This window comes from Balearica regulorum, chromosome 6 (genome assembly GCF_011004875.1).
Source record: "Balearica regulorum gibbericeps isolate bBalReg1 chromosome 6, bBalReg1.pri, whole genome shotgun sequence".
NCBI classification, from domain to species: domain Eukaryota; kingdom Metazoa; phylum Chordata; class Aves; order Gruiformes; family Gruidae; genus Balearica; species Balearica regulorum.
Window position 1 is genome coordinate 17,975,412 of NC_046189.1, and position 20,279 is coordinate 17,995,690.

The following is a 20,279-nucleotide window of genomic DNA, read 5'->3' on the forward strand; positions in this document are numbered from 1 at the left end:
TGTAACAATAGTTACTCTACTCAGCCAGAATATGGTCACCTCGCATGGAAACCGGGGAAGTTGCTCATATCCTGCAGTGGGAAAATGAGTCACAAGATTTTTCAGTGCCACCTAGCCACAGCTGCAGCGTGTGCAAACCCTCCTCATTTATCCTCTTTAACCTAGTTAGCTTCTCCATTTTCTTTGACAGCCAAAATGTCAGGTAGGGTCTGTTTTCCATGTTGTCAATCTTTGTGCTATGGTGCTGAATTAGTGCTGAAGTCTCTGGCAAACTGGTTTTTTATCCTTAATGCTTTCGAGGTCTGCAGGTGAAAATTCCCCTGCAGCCTAGTGTACAGGTTTACTTTATATTGAAAAATCCAGTCTGGGATTGATTGAAACATTACCTGGTTGAGCAGAGAGGCTAATAAGTCCACAGAGGGAAAAAAGGAAATAGTTGGACCTCAACTGTGCCAAAAGGAAAAAAAAGTGAGGGAAAAAGGGATTAAAATACACGAATCAAAAGGAGTAAAGGCTACATGTAAGAAGGCAAAAGTCAGGAAGAAAAGATTGAAACAGACAAAAGAAGAGGGAAAGGGACACAAGGAGAACAGGATCATAACAGCAGTGAGAGGGCTGATACTGTGTCGTGATTATTTTTATACAATACACTTGACAAACCCTTAATTGCTGCTAAGTTGTTAAATTATTCCTCTATCTGGAGTATTGATCCAGAATTTTATTAGTGTGCTGGGATTACATACATTACAAAGTTCCAAACTGTGTGACAGCCTGGCTCAAGATTTAAAGAGTAGTCTATAATATCACTTCACCTACTTCCAGTTTATTTTGGTACTCCTTATTTCAACTGTAACAAGCTTAGGATTTATCAAAGTTCTCTACCATGCAGCTGCTAGACCAAGAAATTTTGAGATTTTTATGAAGTGCAGGTTCTCTCCTTAGTTCACCCTCTTGTGCCTTGGCACTATGAAATCATTTCCTACCTTGAAAACTCTTGAAAACAATAAGGATGCATGACAGGAGCTTTAGGAACTGAATGCTGTCTTCAGTAGATTAGTTTCCTTTTTTTTCATCTCAAACATCACACACACCTACCTTCTAAGCCCCACACATAAGAAGAATACAGTATGTAAAGGCTACTATATCAGGATTGCTAACTGTTTGACTTCCTAAAATTCCTGTTCTTTCCATAACTAATTTTGGTTTTAAATCTTGTGTTCTGCTGTAAAGCACAAACTTCTGCTGAATAGAACATCTTCATTCACAAAAATCAGAAGGATGCATTGCAACTTCCAACCCACCACTTCTTGATTTTGATTCAATATGATAATCACAATCTGAGTTCATATTTAGATACTCAGATCCTATAGTGATGACAGTGTTGGGGAAAAAAGTAAAGCCTAGTGGGGAAAAGACCTTTATGATCTCACATTAAATCAAGACAACAGAGGTTATTTGTTTTGTTTCTTTGACAAGTGAAGTTGTTTATATAGGGCAACAGCCTGTAAATACCCAGAGAGCTCTTGCACGTTTTACAAAGCATTTTTACAGATGTGATTGTGCATGCCGAGAAAAAGCTGTAATTTTCTATTCTGTTCTCAATACTTGAGTAAGTTGCACATAACCACATTGAGTGCCACCTCAACACTGCAATGTAATTCCCCCAGTCACTTCCCCATCAAAAAGGTGTAAGCGTGCCTGTTAGTGGTTATGGCTGTGTACACACCCTGTATGCCCAGTCCTGAAATCTATACAAACATGTGCATGACATCCGTCATGTAAGTGGGGCTATTCACTTCTTTACAGTTAAGCACAGACTGAATTCATGGTCTGAGCAAGAACTCATTACCCTAAAAATTATGTAGCAAGAACTCTAATCTTTATCATGATTTATGTTTTAGGCAGCTGAGCTGGTAACCAGTGAGTTCTTTGAACAAGGAGACAGAGAAAGATCTGAACTCAAACTCACCCCTTCAGTAAGTTTTTATTGCTTCTGAAATAGTTACTAACTTGAATAGGGTAAGGAAATATCACTGGGTTTATTCAGAAAAACTATTTTGTATGTAAAGAAAAATCTTGGAATAAATAAAAGCTCTGTCCAATAAAGACATACATTTAGAGCCATATATAAAAGCTCTCCAGTCAATTCAGTCACTTTTGCATTGAGCCCTTCTCCCCATTTTCCTTACCTGTTTCCTAGGTTATTCTGTCAGTTAATTTTCTAAGCAACAGGTATTGTTTTTAATACATAATATTCAAATAAAATAATCACCAGCTACTTATAGAAATCAAAATTGTCAGATTTACTATATGCTGCAGCTATCTATCCGAGTTATTTGATGTATGAAATGCTGAAAAACATTTCTATACATATACACCTAAAGGGTACATTGGTATTGAATGGAACATAGGCAGATGGGAATAAAGTGTTAAACAAGAACTAAGCAAAAAAGTTTCATAAAGTTTTTCAGTGAACGATTTGAAGAGAAAGCCTTATCCAGGTTAAATACCTCCAAATGTTGACAAGCCATAATCTGGAGACAACAGGAGGAGGGTAACAAAGTATTCTAAAGAATTTGTGAATGGCTTAAGTTAAATATGTTTATGCTTCCAAAAATAAAAAGACCATTCCAGTGGCTCAGACTTGTTCTCCCTTTGATAATACTCACACATGAGACTGTGGTGATGTAACAAAGTCAATAAAGTTAAAAAGTTTGTAGTAAACAATGCTCAGATACAATAAATGGCTTTTTACTTTATATACTGTCAGAGGTTGGGACATTAATGGATTTCTTCCCTATAGTAGTTCTGTGTGTACATCTCAGGAAAAAATGGTAGCTATAGTCCAGAAGAAGAGTAATCGGTCAGTCATTATATTCACAATTATGAGACCAAATCTAGGCCTGAATAACTGCAAGTAACATTCCATATAATATGGATATAAGTGCCTTTCCTGCCTTCTATATAAAATTTGCAAAGTTTGTTTCTCATGCTAATGAACCATGATAGGAGGTAATTTTATTTCAGCATATATATTACTGTTTTCAACTAGCAATGAATTCCACTGCAAACAGCCCAGGTCCAGCAACCTTAAGAATTATTTTAAGGTGTGTTATTACATTTACATTTTGGACATACTGTAGATTGGGTAGAAGTGCAGAGAAAGACAAAAACCAGAGCTTTCTTCTGGACTTAATGTCTCCTGAAAAATCTGCATCCAACAGTCTAGACAGGTGAGAAAGACGAGTGTATTGCTATAAATATCTTCAGTATTTCCTCCATCGTAGGAGACCTCTCACTCTTCCTTTGGGCTCTCCAGTCTGCATGAAGGAATACAGTAATTTGTGGGCCACCTGTAGGATGCTTTGAAGCCATACAGCTTGAAGGAAGATTTTCCTCTCTGTTTGCCCCTTCACAATTTCAAAGAATCCAGTGAACTGATGTATTAAGTGTTTTATATTGGGAGACAAGGCCCGTAAATAATCACAAAGTTCATCAGTTCCAACAGCTGATGGCTAAGGGTCAAAATCATGTAGAGTTTTACCACATTAATGAGGAATTTTTAAACAAGATCAAATGCTGATGTATTTCATGACATATTGCTATGACAAGCAACCTAGATAGGTATTGCTGCTAGTTAGATAAGAGAGTTGTTAGTCAGCAAGATAATGTGATATTTTCTGCTCTTACAACTCAGAGGTTTTTTTCTTGTGTTGTGCTTATAACAATCTGAAAAGAACAGGATTTTTCAAAATTATTTGAATAGGAAATACAGAATTCTCCAAAATCAAACCCTTATTTAGATACCTGTGTGATACCTGTTTATGTCAGAAAGAGCAGGCTACAACTAGAAGAATTCAACCAGACATTTAATGTAATATAATATGTATAGTCTGGAGTTTCTAGAAGGTACAGAAGGAAAGTAAATTTTCTCAGGAGATATCAGCCTTGAGGAGATGGGCCCGGAATAAGAAAAGACTTTCCACAAAAAAACCCCAGAAAGATTTAAAACTTGGTATATTCAGAGAGTAAAAAAAAGGGCATTTGGTAAATGGTATGGATGGGCCACTAGAAGGAGGATTTTAAAATCCTGTAGATGGAAAGCTGATGGACACATGTAATCTCAGGCAGGGTATGGAGGAAACTCAACTCACTCTTCAGAACTCAGTTTCTTCCATCTCCTTTCAGCCAATAATGAGCTTCTTAAACATCACTTCAACATCTGTAATTTCCACTCTGGAGGAGTGCCGTGAGCAGTGAATTAGGCTGTTTCCAGAGAAGCTAATTGATAACTGATCCCAAAAGGGATCTGTTGATTCCCCGCCCTTTGGATTCACAGAGGTGGCTGGTTCTGCAGAAAGGGTCTGTAACTGGGAGGGAGGGAGCCAGTCCAGATCCATCACTGTTCATTTCGCTAAGCTGGAAAACCCTATGTGAGAAAAGGGAAATTTCTACTCAAAGATATCTACTTCACACTTCTACAGAAGGTTCTTACCAGCTCAGCTCCAACTGTGGAGCATTTATTTTACATCACAGAATTATAAAATTCAAATACATTCAGCCTACAAATTTCAAAACAGAATTGAAAATAAACAGTTTATTTTTCATGCCAGACAAAGCAGTAGGGAGACTGCTGCAAAGATTGATTATGGTTTACAAAGCGTTCTGGTTGTGAGAATTTGATCATAGCTGCAAAGTGCTGAATGATGTGTCTGTAAAATACTCCAGTGTAATAAAGCATGACAGTTTTGTTCCCTTCTCAATTCAGGCCATTTTTGATCGGAACAGGAAAGATGAACTACCCAGGTTGCAGCTCGAGTGGATTGATAGCATCTGCATGCCATTATATGAGGTAATTTTTACTTACTGCTCCTGTAGAGTCCAGAGAAGATTGTTCTTGCCTCTCTAGGGAAAAAGAGTTAGCTTACAGTGCAGCCTTGAAGGCTCTTTGAACTGTTATCTTTCTTTGACTTTACCAAAAGTCTGACTTTACCTCTGCAGAAATCTTCAGACTTCCTGAAGGTGGTAATATCTGTCAACATAATTCCTAAGTTATAAAAGCTGATAGGGCAACTGTTTATTTTATTATGTTTGAGACAAACTGATTCTCATCATGGCAAGGAGTGGAGTGCTCTGCAGAGAGGTGCCGAACAGGCAGCCTCATTAAGTGCTGCTGTCAGACTGGTCCAAATAGGTGTCATCCAAAGGGAAATTCAAGACTGAGCCTTTGCACTCCCTTCTGGCTCCTTTCCAAACTGCTAAGGGGCACTCTAGGCCAAGCCTTTAAGGTCAGTGATAAATTATTTGTGGTTTAACCTGTGTGCTGTTTAACTTGGAGTTTACTCTTTTAATCATGCTTCTACACAGACTGCATGGGTGCTTGGTATAAGGTGTATAAGCTCTCAAGTACTTTATTAGGTCTGTTGATGACCAGAGTAACGCTTCTCGCTTTTTGGATTAAACCAGCTTCAGAATTTGACTTGTGTAACATAAGCTTCACCATTTTTACTTTTTCTCTCTTATATGTATAGAAAGCAGAGGTACACGAGCAGGATAATAAATGGAAAATAACACTGTAGAAAGTTAACCATCAATAACTGTGTCAACCCGTCTTCCTCCTCTTCACTGAAACCACACAGATCACCTTATGCCACTAAAGACTGCCAATTTGGCCATTGATATCTGAGAAAACATGGGGATGTTCTCACTAGGCATTTTTGGGGAACGGCAACAAGTTCTCCTTGTTACCACTGCACCTCAAACTGCCTCACATCTCCGAGCAATGACCGAGTCAGTGATGACACAAAAGCCAAGAGCTGGGAAGCAGGTACCAGCTGCCATGTTAACATTAAACTGCTGAATTTCTGTCTGAATGTAGCTTCCCTGCACACATACAATAATGGATTAGCAGTTCCTTTTCATTTTACAGACCAGATGTGTCACCAATAGCAAACAAGGTAAGAAGGATGATGTGCTTCCCCTGCCCTCTATACCTTGTGGCATCTGAGGCCACCACCACTGTGGCAATAATGCCTTTGCTGCTGGGCAGTCACTTCAACTCCTGTTGTGCGACATGAACAACATGCACTCGTGTGAACAGTGAGGTGGGCCAGTACATCCTGTCCCTTTCTTAGGTCAGTCTTTGTCATCATGAAATAAACTAAATCTATGGCTTTCAAACAATTAAGGCAAAGCAAGCACAGAAGAAGAAAATAAGCCTATTTTTTTAAAAAAATACCAAAATCATTTTGCACAATATGGGGGGGGCACTGACCTTGGACAAACACTCTTTAAAAAAATAATGTTCTTTTCAATATAATAGTTAATATTACACTAGAATGCATATTATACCAGAATTCATTATTTGTAATAGCATCTGTAATCCAAAAATGTACAATAAAGCAGGAAGAGCTGATAAGCAGCCCATCCTCTGCATGAGAAGACTACATCTGAGCACTAAAGCTCTGGTTAGTTAGCTCCATCTTAGCAGGAGATCTCTGGGGAATATATTCACATCTGATTTCCCTGCTTTCTGCTGTCTTTGCGTCATGCTGTGCAGCTATTAGCCTGCTGCTAAACAACTTAAAAAAGAGACACCATCAAACCTGGAAGTCATTGCAGCACCAGCCTTAGGGGTAAACAGAAAACTTGATGTCATAGTATCACACTGCAGGAGGTTCTCTCTTCAATGTGAAGCCAAGTTTTAATTTTCATATCCAGCTTAATCAAACCTCAGTACACATATCACATCAGCAGAGTATTCAGGCATTGTAAATCCTCTGTTTAGGGCTGGCTGAACACTACAACTATGGACAAGTCCTATATTTTTTTTTTTTCCCAAATACAGTCTTTAAAATTCTAGCTGTTGTAATACGTTGTAGGGACTGCATGTGGGGATAGAATGGGTTACATCATTACCAATGCAACATAAAGAGGCGGAGTGGCAGCTGACAAATTAGTAAAATCTTAGCAGTACTTCTATAGATCACTAGCATAGTGCTTATAAAAACCGTATGTTTGAAATAAACATTTGACACTCATTTTGATACCAAAATTACAACATTAAACCATAAAGAACAAATCAAGGCTTTTGCATGTAGTTTTTTTTCCATGCTAGTGGTTAGAAGTCCTGAATCCATGTGGGCAGATCCTAGCATCCAGAGCCCTGGAGGGAACTCTCTGGGGAATGTGTGCATCCATACCAATGCAGTTGCTACAGCAGGACCTAATGCTGTGCTCTATTTGACACCCACACAGAACCGATGGTCCCAGAAACCAGTGAATGCTGGTAACTCCCATTAAAGTCAGACAGGAGATCAGCAGAGCCCTCTGAAATTTTCTTTACTCAAAGTAGTTCCCAAGAGTAGGCTACTCTTGGCAGCTGTGAGTGTCTGAAGTGTGCAATGCAGAAGGAAATTCACAGCCCTAACTTCCAGGAGTGGTCTGACACCACCCCAGTGCCACTGACAGTGCTGTAACAAACCACATCTTCTCTACATGAGCTAGGCTACATATACCAGAGTGTCCACAAGGAATTTTTCATACTTAAATTAGTATATAAACTTTGCAGAGCATTTTAGAGAGTTATGGCCTTCCTAGCCTTATTTTTTTCTCCATTCTGAAACAGTCTTTGGGACTTGATCAGTCTTCTGGGGAGAGTTGGCTCTACCTCCTCCTTAAGCACCTGCTGTAAGTTAGCTCAAGACAACCCACTTTGAGGTGCAGTTCTTCTCCTAAGTAAAGGGTAATGAAGTCTTCTTTATTGGGGGATGTGTATCACATCCTTCTGCTTGCCTGGCTAGAAGTGTTTTCTGAGTTTGGCCCTTTTTGGTGAGAAGGTTTATAAGGGACTAGCAAATCCTCAGATCTGTGCACCTTCCATTAGTAATCCTGTTTGCCCCTTGGAATGCCCATATGACCCAGAAGAGAGAAGGTCAAAGATACACAAAACGTGCTACATCATAAGCTAACGTGGAACTTGAAGCTAAATATAGATATATATATATAATGATAGCTGAGGATATTAAAAAAAAAAAAATCAGGAATTATACACAGCTAGATTTCCCATATCCAAGTGCCTAAATCCAAATCTTTTTGTATTTGCTCTGTAAGCCTGACTCTGCTCTTGGCATAAGGTAAGCCATGGCTCTGCTCCCTTGCTCTGTCCCATATCTGCTGCTCACTGTGGGAATCAAGCCACCTCCAATTTCAAAATACCTTCATAATCAAATCTGTTTCCTTCACACTCTGGATCAAAGGTTTGCGAAGATAAAAGCTTCCCAATTTTTTGTTCATTGCTTTTTATTACACTTGGGACATTATAATTTTATTGAATTTACTTTTTTGTTACTGTAGTGATGACTGATCAGAGTATTTTTATGTGACAGTGGAGTTTTTGCCTTGAGTAGCAGAACAGCCATCCATTTACTCTGAAGCGCTGATTTTAGGGGCTTTAGTTACGCTTTACTGCATCACATTTGCTCTTCATTCAAAAATGCCAGCAAGAAAAGAGTTCATCAGTAGAGATGAGAAACAAGCTTATTAGAATAATAAATTATAAGGAAAAATACATTTTTTGGAACTGTAAAGCATTTCAAATCTACTAATGTAGCTTCAGTATGAAGTAATCATCCCCTTTTTTTTTTGGTAGAATATTCTATAAAGGGTAAGCATATGCCACTAAAGCAGAAAATCTAAAGCATCCCATTGAAAATAAAGCACTATGGCTACACTGACAGCTGTGTTCACCACACAAAGTGTTCTGTACCTATTTGGACATACATGTTCATATAACAGGAAACAGAATTTTGAGCATTAAGACAAATTGCCTTTCTGACCCTCCAGTAAAGAGATGCTAAAAGTTTTAACACTAACAGACTTCTCTCCTGAACTTTGTGGTTTGTGTGTATCTAAGACAGGATCAGTCATAGATTTTTCCCAACTCAGATTAGATTTCTCTGTGGGGAGCAGACAGAGCGGGAGAGTGAAGATCTTATTCTTTTTAATCATGATTTTTCTCACAAACAACATCAAAGCTTCAGCGATTCACATCAAACAAAAGATGCTAACAGAAGCCCTGCTCTGTTCACAGCATTGTTAGGCAAAGACAGTAACACTATGAATAGCAGGGCCAAAGGCCATGCACTTTGCTTCTGGGCAGATAAATACATAGTCAGGTAGTCAGTGACAATGACAGCAGCTATTTAAATTTAAGGGAGATGTCTTTGTGGAAGATAAAGAAGCTCATGGCTTTTACAACTTATGCGTGCCTGAGATTGCCCTGCTCACCTCTACCTTGGTGCTCCCATTGAACTGCTCCATTTTAGTGCTATTTTTAGTGCTATTCAAGATTTTCTAGGGTATTGAGCGGTTAAAGCATATAATAGTATCTACAGAAGTGAATTTGCATTACTCCATCCAAGATTCTAGGGGGAATCCGGGAAGAGCAGAAACATTTATGTTTAGCATAGCAAGTACTTCAAATGTTTTGAATGGAATGTGGAAGGACAGAGTCCTTTTTTATCACATTGTTTGACGTGCTTAGAAAGAAATCTAATCACTCTGTCTACAGCTCCAAGAGCTCTGATATGCCTGTCTTCCTACAGAAGATAATGTCTAGCCTTGTAATTAAATCTGTCTTTAGAGCATGATGATGTAACTGCAAAAGCATCTATTCTGCTTGTAAGCATACATTAAATGCACAAGGTATCATAAATGGTAGAGCCTCTACAAAGCGTAGAAAAAAAATACACAGAAATTTCCGACAATCATGGCTATCTCTGTGCTTTAACTTCTCCAGTTCAAGAGTTGACTTTGAAACCTGAATTGGAAGTGCCTATGAAGACATGGTTTGGTTTTTGGTTTTTTTTTTTTTTTTCCAAAAAGTGTATACTCTGGTTACAGTTATAAGGCAGGAGATTAACATTTTAATATTCCTTTGCAGAGAAGCAGGAGGAAAAAGCATGCTTTAAGAATCACGCTTACGTTATGTCCTGATGCAGCCCTTCCTCAGTTACTGCTTGTATCCCTTTCCCTCATTCCTTCATTACAATTTCGCATAAGGAAATATCGATACAAAATGCAGGGTTTGGACTGCTCCTCTAGAAGTCCTGCTTGTCCAGAACGGACTGTATGGAATGGCTTAGTCCTTACTCAGGCAAGAATCTCTAGATGCAGCCAAAACAAATACTTTTTCCTTCCAATGTTTCTGTCCTCTCTATACAGTCAGAACTGGAAAACTTTTTAAATTATTTAATGAGGAAGAGTTTATCTGTATGACATTTTGGAAATGACTTGCTGTACCCACCATTCACCCATACCTGGGGTGGTAGGTACAAAAGTCAGAGCACTGCTGTTCTATTTTAAGTTTGCAGCTAGTCAGGGGGCAGGGATAGCACTAGGTAGTAAGCTGATTACTGGGGGGGGAGGGGAAAAAAAAAAAAAGAATCAGGACTAAGGTATTTGGAAAAAATGTATTCACAGGAAGCAGTTTGATCAGCTCTGTGTGATTCTTATTGAAATCAGCTTTTCTTTTAAGGATGTTGAGGGAAGAAGACTTTCAATAGATCCTAAAGAATACCATAAAGATGCACACTTTTGGCAGGGCTTATTTCTGACATATGATTTGGACGCAGTGAGAGATAATGCATCTATGCTTACTGGAACTGCCTGGCTGACAAGGATTAGTAAAGCAGGTAGGCTCAGGATGCAGTATGTGATACACCATGGACTGAGGCTGCACAGACATTGCCAGATCAAATTAGTCTCACTTTGTGTTGAAATCCAGGGGGTAATATTATCCAAGGAACAGCAGGTGCAACATATTCTGCTGTGTTTGTAAGAAATTTGCCTCAGAGGAAACTTAATCAGGCCAAATGCTAGTGCTGGGGGGGGGTTGGTAGCTAAAGATTACATTAGGAATAGGGGTTTGTCCCAGAGAAAGAAAATTTTGGCACTGCAGAAGGATCTTTCTGTAGCCTTGAAAGAGAAACTCAACTAGGTTCAGTACTTTTGTTGCCTTGGTGCTTGTCTATTAATGATGAACCTATAATGAGGCCACCCATAATGAATTCTCTTGAACATTCAAAAAAATCAGATACTATGACAGTATTACAACTTCCAGTAATGGAGTAAGTGTTAACAAACTGCCCTTAACCTAAGAGTCTGTTTTTTTCTGCTACTTCACCTTTTCTGGCTATTAGTACAAAAGAAGAGCTTTACAGGAAAGAAAAAGTAGGAAAAGAAGAAAGAATGCTTTTATTTGTAATTCCCTTAAGTCAGTCACTATTTCACAGCGTAATATGGAAAGGCACAGTTTGGGTGGTTTCAGAGCAAGTATTTTTGTGTCTATGAGTACACAAACACCTTTTTACAATGGGCACAAAGATCCTGATCCTCTTTTTTTTCCTGAGAGCAGGGAGAGATTAATTTTGCTTTTGGAAATTAACATTATTTTTGCTAGGATTTTTGTAATTTGGTGAGATTATTGATGAAAGGTTGTATTACTATGAACAATTTTAAGAATTTACAAGTTTTCCCAAATTGCTTAGAAAGCACAGCAAAAATGAGGTTTTTTTCCCTTCAAACAAGAGTACTTCAACTTCTCAGATAGTCATCTTATGCCAAAAAGGTCTCAACTGAAAGGGCAGGGCAGGTCATCAACAAAGATATTTGGGAGAAGATAGAAAAAAAAAATTTGCCATTGCCTTTAGTGAAGATGAGCAGCCTGATCTGTGAGGAAAAAGTGAATAATTCATACTCCTCCAATTTCTATTGCTGTCTTATTTAGAATTATCTGCCTAATGTGTTGCGAAGGACATGCAGTCATGTATGGAAATATATATAAATTATAGATCTGAGGAAGTAGATTGAAAAGTTGGCAGATAAGGTAGAAGAGACAGCCAATAGAGGGAACTCAAATTGTACAGCAAATCTGAAAGAAGATAAATGGATAATTTAACAGCCATTCAGTTTTCAAGAAAGACAAAGCACAAACTACATTGCATCAGAAAAGGACTAGAAATGATGATGGATGAAACGCTTCAAGTAAGTGTTTAACACAACAGAATCACAGTTGCCTGCAGAATTCCCAGCTGAGGGCAAATTCAAAGAACTAAATAAGGATATGAGACTGATATGGTTTGAAGAGTTTTTCAAAATCCATTTAATAGCAAGGCAGAAGACATTGATCAGCTGCTTGGTTAAAATGTTGAAAAGAGAAACATTCTGTCTCTTGCATGCTTCACACATAGAATCAAAATCTTTTGAGCAAACCCTCAGTATCATGAAATTATTCGGAACAGATGAATCATTTGCAACTATAGCAACACATCAGTTAGGCTGCTTCAGTAGGTACCCGGTCCTTCAGTATTACTCTTTCCCTTCAACAGCACAGCATGCTTGATAGTGGTCAGAACACATCTGTCTACCAGGAGCTCTGTACATATTTTCCTCCCTGAAGTACCTGGCACATTTTACCAGTGGAGAATCTTACTTTATAATCATCCCTCTACAGAATGCGTATCTGTATATTTACTTACAAAGAAGTGCAACGTTATTCTTGCTAGTGTACCATCACCAGAAAGAAACATAACGTTAATTCATAGCAGAAGAGCTGCACAATTGTGCATATATTAGATCCCTTTCCAGTCACAATTAGCTTCCTTCCACACTAACAATTTCTATAGAGAAGATAAAAGAAACTCCTGTTTTCTACTAAGGAAGTTAGTAGGATATTCATTTTATCTAATTACATTTTAGGCATCAGAAAAAAATTCCCTGGCAGAAATGCAAAAATAATGCACTAATGCCTTATGTACTTGATGCTCTGGACCCCTCCTCAGTAAGCCCCAGAAGGAATAAACAAAGTCTCCTTCAACTATGAGGAGATTGAATAATTTTTTTTTTTCCCCTCCGTGAACTCAGCTTCCTCCCAAATACAGTATTTTTCTTATGGAACATGACGATTAAATACAGCTTGAATCAGTAGGGCAAATAATTAATTCATATACACACACAGTCAAAAGTTCATAGAAGTTAATCCCTATATCTTCCCTATATTGTTTTATCTTCTGTATTCTGCCTATAGAACGTAGAATTTTAGCAGTCTTTTTGGTTTTAGTACATAGGCATATATACAGAAATACTTTTGGTTACAACTTCCATTAAGTATTTGTGTTATGAAGATCAAATCTGTGGATGACACAGTACAGGTTCCCTTTTATCTGAACTAATCGGAAGTTCAAGGACTTTCAGATAGATGGCTCACCTTTGGCCTATGTATTCTCACGTGAAAGCCACTTCAGCAAAACTCAGGAGTCCAATTCAGCTTTGCTGTAACTGGTCATGACTCTCTTGACTTCAGCAATGCTTCAAATGCTTACACCAGGTCTGAATTTATCCCTATGGCTTCTCGGTCACTAGTCCTCCCTCCCACCTCAGAAACTGCCTACATAATAAAAGTGATTCATTACAAACCACTGGGTTCCAAAGCAGAGTGAACACTGAGACCTATAACTTTTTGATATGTGCTCAGTCATAAAAATGAATTTATATGGTCTTATTCCATAAACTCACTTTACAAATATTAGACCTGCAACCATACTTCCGTGAGCTGTATTTTGTCAAAGCTCCTAAGTTAAGAAAGGTCAGAATTGGTCAATATTTGGATGAGAATCTCCAGGGGGGGAAGAAAAGAAGGAGGAAAGAAAAAAAAACAAACTCCAAACAGTATATACTTGGGAGGTCCTGCAGTATTTGTCAGTTAGGACTTACCGTGCTCCTCTTTAAAAGGATTTGGTGTTAGTCTTAAAATACAACAAAATATTGTATTTGCTTTAGCAAGAGTTGAGACTCTGATCACATCTGCGATGCATCTTGACTGTTTCAGACAGCATTCCTTCTCAGAGATGAAGGTGGTGTAGCAGATGAAGTCCTCCCCCGCCCCTTCAACCTAGGAGGTAGATCTACCACCAAATGCCTCCACTGCTACTCAGCACCCTCTCCATGAAGGGGTTTGCTGCTATTTCTACTATTTCTGCATTCTCTATGCTTTATCTAGCAAAATATACCTAAGAAATACATCTCTAGACCCAAGGGGGGAGGGGGGGGCGACAAACAAAAAAACCCTATTCTCCCCTCCCTCCCTCCTCCCATAAATAGCTTCTTCTGAACATCTCATGCTCTTCCCCTTTTGAGCTCTTCCTTCAGGCAGCCCTGCCCTTCTCCCAGGTGCGCACAATGTGAAGGCTGAAGTGCCTTTAACGGTTTCTTGTACTGGATGAGCTTATTTGTAAGAGGAGCCATAACTTGTGGAAGGTTACACTGCGGGCAGAGCAGTACATAGTCACAAAAAGACACCTAAATTATTGAAGGTGGTAAGAAAAAGCCAGTGCTATACAGTAACTTTCTGAAAAACAGCTTAGTCACGCATCTGAGGTAATACATGGATGCAGAAGGGAACTGCAAACCTGTCTGGCTTTTCCTAACGCCGGAGCACACAGCCACTGACATGACCACTCTTCCAGCACCCTTTATTACTCTGCAATTAAGAACAGCTTTTACAGCAAAGGGGATGAAATGCGAAAGGTCACCAGTCCTGTACCTATTGCTGTGTAGCCAGGCAGCTGCACTGCAGTGGAAGAACTGCAAGTGGGCATTAAGGTCCCAGACAGAGGGACGGGAACTACCTCCCCCCCAGCAGGGCTTGCCTCACCCACCATGCACTGCTGGCTCACAGCCTGCCTCCACACCAAGGAGGGACGAGGGAAAGGGGCATTTCTGAAGCTACGAGTTTATGTGGTGGTATCCCATGTCAAACAGCTGTTGAAGTCTAAGCCTCTTCCTACTAAAGCAAGTGATAAATTAGGGGTTAAGAAGCTGCATACAAAATTAGTCAGATCACTAGCAAAGCCATTCATATGAGACATATCAAAAACAGTGGCATGGAGGAGCAGTACATCAGGGGTTTTCGCACAATAAAATGGAAAGTAAAAAGTGCAGCCACGAGGTAGAGGGCCCTGAGTAGGCTACAGCCAAATAAACTTAAATAGCTTTGGGAATAAATTGGTGGTTTAATCCGGATCAGGAACAGGTGCTATGAATGTAATTCAGTAAATGGTCGAGAGCCTGCCAGAAGGGAGAGAAATGTGTTGCTTTTGAGATAATTTCCCAGAAGCTTCATAAAAGAAAATTGATTACTGGAGTTTAATAATTAAAACAGGGCCAGATATATAGTAATCAAATTAGTTTTTAATTACATCTCAAGCAGAAATAAAATCCAATTTGTGTACTTTGTATCAGAAAAGTCCTACTGAAATGCTTTGGTAGCTGGAAAAAATAAAATAACAGCTAATTTCCATAGGAATTATAGTAGTTGGTTTAATTAAAAGACTAGATCAGAATGAAAGAGTCCCAAAGTGAAAGGATACTAAATACAGAAGCAGTGGTTTAAACATCAAATCAATGTCTGAATAAAGACATTTTATAGACCAAGTGCAAAATCTGCACTGTCGAGTATCCCTAATGTAAATTAATGTGTAACAAAATAAAGTTTCTTAAAATTACACTATATATTTTGTAAGTATTCCAGAGAATTAATGGGTTGTGCTATGGTAAAACTGAGTATTAAAGACATGGTTTATTCTTCCTTAAATATTTCTTTTAATTTATTTCATCAAAATTAATGTTGTTAGTTAACCATTCTTGTTATTTACCTGGTAACCTCTGTTGCACCTGGGTTATTAGACTGTAATAAGCACTTAAGTGTATATTTCTAAGAAATATATGTATTTGCTTTTGGATTTAAAATGTGTTTACAGCTCATAAGATACAGTGATTACAGTAGAACTGTGTGGTGCTTCTTGAATCCATTCCCAATCTACTTGGGCTTCTGGTCTCTGCTGAGGTGATGCAAAGCTAATTGGTCTAGGCAGCTCAAGCACTCACAGTCCTGCTGGCACAGTGCGAGAGGTGTCTCCTACCATAAGAGCATGGCGTATGCCCACAGCAGTAGGTCATGCCCAGAGCTCTGCATTTGCTCCCTGGCATGAGGATTGAAAACATCATGGTCCTGTGGTCAGTCTTGGCAATTAAACAGTACAGAAAGGACACAGACATACCCTAGAGCTGCACACCCGTGCTGAGACGGAGTCCACTGTCCCAATGAGCTCCTTCTCCTCTACATTGCCTGCCGCAGGTATAGGTTGCTGGTATAGCATTTATGACAGGAACAGGCTGTACTGCCCTTTGTGCTTACAGATCCTGGGGCTGACAAGGGTGTGAGCACAGAATGCCATCTTTGTGCTTAGAGACATTCAAAAATACATTGATTTTTTTTTAAACACTGATTTATATTTTTTTTTAATCTGAAGTGTATATTGGAAAAATTCTCATGAAAGCTTTTTCAAGACTGACGAAATACCAGCAAGGTTAACTGCCACTAGACAGTTACTGGCTTTGCACAGAAAGGCTCTGAAAAGTTGCTCTCAAGAGTTGAATCTCTAATATGCTACCTCTAGACACTGAGTTGGCAGTGGTAATGCAGGTGCCAATGACAGCAGCAGTGAGCTTTTCAGGTGTTTTCAGGTGTTCATGATGTATTACTGCCCCTCTGTTTTGGACTTCACCAAATCAGGTTTGGGGAATACACAACGGTCTGAAATAAAGAGCTAAAAATGGGGAGCTCTGAGGCACGGTGATGGGATTGTTATAAATCCACGTCCAGTCTAGCAAATGAATGACTGTCACCAGTGAGCAATACTATATATACGGCAGAAACTGCAGTAAACTCTGCCTATTACCCCGGGCCAAAATTATCTGCCCAGTCTGTGCTATATTCTACAGAAATAATTTCAAGCGGATTTGCTTCAAGTTCCACACAAATCAGCTACTTACTCATGGTGTGATTTTTTCAGAAGTGCTGAGCATTCATATTTCCTACTGAAGTCAACTGAAATTGCAAGTTTTCAGCACATCTTAAAATCAGGCCATTAACCCTTAATTATCATATAATAGCTCAATTAAAAATCTACCAAGACTTACTTCAGTAGCTAACCAAGCTCCCATGGCTTGCAGACTAGCTATAAAAAAATCCAGTTCTTTAGTGGAGTCTGGGCTCTGGGGACCATTTAAAGCGGTTGCTATTAACCCTGCTATTTAAAGCAAATAATGAAAATGATCACCTGCAAAGGTACCTGCTTCCCTTTTCCTTTCTTTTCCTTATAATTTTTTTCACTTTTAGAAGAACTACTTTTGCTGTCGTTTTTGTCTTTTTTTTTTTATCGTGCACCAACACTTTATTTCAAATGACAAATACATAGTTCCCATGCTATCGGAGAAAGCATGATACCCAACTTTCAGCAAAACCCACTTATTGCTAAACAAAAAAGCTGCAAAAGAATAATATTCCTCTGTCCTGAAAGGGCACATTACATGACCGCTTGGGAGGTAACTGGTGCTGTTAACGAGGTTCTGTCTCACTTTAATGTAGGGACAAAACCAAGTGAAGCACTTGTGGTCATTCCACATATGCATTTGATACTAAAGGGGAAGGTAAAATAAACTTCTAGCAAAGGTGTGCAGGGATTGTAGGATTTGGGGGCTGATTCAAGCTAGCTGAAACCAGATAAAAGATCCTTACTGGCTTCTGTGAGCTTCGGACTAGGCATATAGAAAAGAGATGATTTCAGTGCAAGCTAAAAAGAAAACTTTTTTTTTTCTTTGAGCACGCAGAAATGGATTTATTTTTTTTGCCAGCTTTGGAAAGCACAGTACTGTTGTGGTTTACTCATCTATACGAAATAAGAATCTAGCATTAGGGAGAATCTGAAGGTTATTTCAGTTTTGTCCAACTTGTCATCCAACCAGCAGACCTGCTGCTCATAGCTGCCAGCAACCAGATAGCTCAGGCACTTGGGGGATGCCTCAGAAGGACTCTCTATCAGGATTACAAGAACGCTGAAGTAGTTGAGCAGCAACTCTGCCACCTCATGTGCTTTTTTTTTGACATTTTAGGTGGCTTACTTAAAGCCTCAGGTAAAAGGAGTAAGGTAGAGATCTCGTGGGAACAATAAGCTTTATCTATAGAGGAATTATGTGGTGGGGGCGAGTAGGGTGGGGGCATGGTGCAGATTAAACTCCTTTTACCCTCTTACTCCCTGGACTGTCCATCAAAGAAGTGGAAATATTGTCAATATTTTTTCTCTCATCCTCTTTTTTTAATTTTCCTCCAGTGTCTAGTGAAGCTGAATGTGAAACTGAAGCCTATGCTGGACTCTGTGGCAGTAAATAGAGGTAAATGGGAGGAGCTGCACCAAAAAAGACTTCCTTCTCAGGCAGCATCCTCATCCTCCTTTTCCTCTAGCTTTACCATGTCTCTCAAAGACATAAATTAAGCCTGCAAATGTCAGTGTCGCTTTATGATAAGAGCTGTTTGAAAGGTTTTCATAAGCTTTGGCCCACCAATTTTTTTAAGAAATGCTTTTACAGACATGCTTAATTGATTGAATATTATCTTGATGGCAGCGTAGTTTGCTTTTACTGAGATGCTTAGCAGGACTGAAAGGAAGGCCTGTGGTGACATTGCACTGGTATCTGGAGCAACACGGAAGACTTAGCACAAGAAGCATTCATTCAGCTCCACTACATTTCAACTGCTGCTGTAAAAATCTGTAAAGCTGACAACAGACTGAAATATAAGAACTTACAGCTTAATAAAATTAATAATACAGAGCAGAACTGGGATGCAAGCTGGTCAATTTATATGCAAGGAGCTGCAGGAAAACAGAATAGTATGTAATTACGTTGTTGTTTTGCATCTCTTCAGTACATGTTATGAATCAATTATGCCTGCTTTTGTGATGTTCCTCTCTCACTCTTCCCTCCTCTTTTATGCCTGAATGTTCTGAAAAGCCTGCTTTGTATTCTAAAGAAGTATTTTTTTACAACAAAGCTTCTTAGTGATTGATCAGGGCCTTTAGAATTGCCTATCTTTGCTACATTTAAAAACAAACTTTATTATCTTTAAAAACACCAACCTGTCCCTGCTTCCCTGAGAAATTCATATTAACAATGCAGTAAATTTCTCAGCAAAGGGAAGTTTGCATAAAGGCAAAATGTTGCATGGTAATTTTAGAGGGTGGGGTTTTTTCTTTTAAAAAATGCTCTTTTAACACATTCATTTTTTTTAAATTACAGTGTCCCCTAAGGAAAAGATTAATGGGCTTTAATGAAAATAGAATACAAATAAAAAAGGAAATCTGTTGCCTTGTGCTTCAGGTTTATATTACATTGAAAAGCAGACCACGGATAAGCCTTTCTAGTGTAACTTCCAGTTGATATTAATATTTTGAAATGGTGGAGAGAAAGAATATCATCATATTGGACTGACTACCTCTGACTTTTGCGGTTCCTTCAGTACAATTTGAGATGCTGTTATTACAGTTAGCACAGCACTAGTCAAGGCTCACATGTAGACATCTGTGGTAGAGGTGTTCATAAAAATCTAATCAAACATGATAGGTCACAAAACCAAACGTTTCTAGTTCTATGTGATGACACTAGTATTACCTAAGAGTTGGTCTCTTTCCATTAGTGCAAAGATCACTCGCGTAGCAAAACTGAGATCTATGATTTGAGGGTGCTTTGTCTGCTGCACGATCGGACACAAGAGGAGTCATGTTGCAGCGCTTACGAGTTCCCATTCATAGGGAAAAAAAGCCTTTGTACTCCATGGAAAATGGGATTCTAAATATAGGGTTGTCTGGCAGCAGAAATTAAAGCTGAATTCAGCTTAGTTTTACACCTGTGCCAAACTCCATTTACTTCAGTAGGATTACCTTGAACTGGCACCAATTTAATGGAAATCAGAACCTGGCCCAGTTGACCAGATGCTAAAAAGAGCTTTCCTCCTGTCTAAGGAAAGTGAGTCATTAGCACCTTTGAAAAGCTGACTACATCTGTCTGACAGTCAAACAGAAACAACAAATCTGCTGATCATATCTTTAAAAAAAACTACAACAAAACAAAATCCCTCTGTGCTACTAATCATGTGTATAGCAGAACAGCTGGAAATTTCAGTACCATTGCAAGCCAAACTGTTAGTACGCAACTGAACCAACTGAACCACATCACTTTCTCTAGCAGAAAGAAGCAGGGAAGGAGCAGAAGTGCAGACTACACAGCAGTGAATACATGCACCAAATGGAAATGTTTCTGCTATTATTTTACCACCTCTTTCTTCCCTGAATAAAGACAGACGCAGGATAGTAACCAGCAAGCCA

The 20,279-nt window shown here is 38.9% G+C and overlaps 1 protein-coding gene across 1 annotated transcript in view; it reads left to right on the forward strand.

Moving 5' to 3' along the window:
• PDE11A (phosphodiesterase 11A) overlaps positions 1-19,164 on the forward strand; it is a 134,655-nt gene extending 115,491 nt beyond the window's left edge. The window contains exons 18-20 of the mRNA XM_075756561.1: positions 1,906-1,976; positions 4,769-4,852; positions 18,231-19,164. Coding sequence (XP_075612676.1) covers positions 1,906-1,976; positions 4,769-4,852; positions 18,231-18,392 — 317 coding nt within the window. The 3' untranslated portion in view covers positions 18,393-19,164. The remainder of the gene's footprint in view (positions 1-1,905; positions 1,977-4,768; positions 4,853-18,230) is intronic.
• The last annotated feature ends 1,115 nt before the right edge of the window (positions 19,165-20,279 follow it).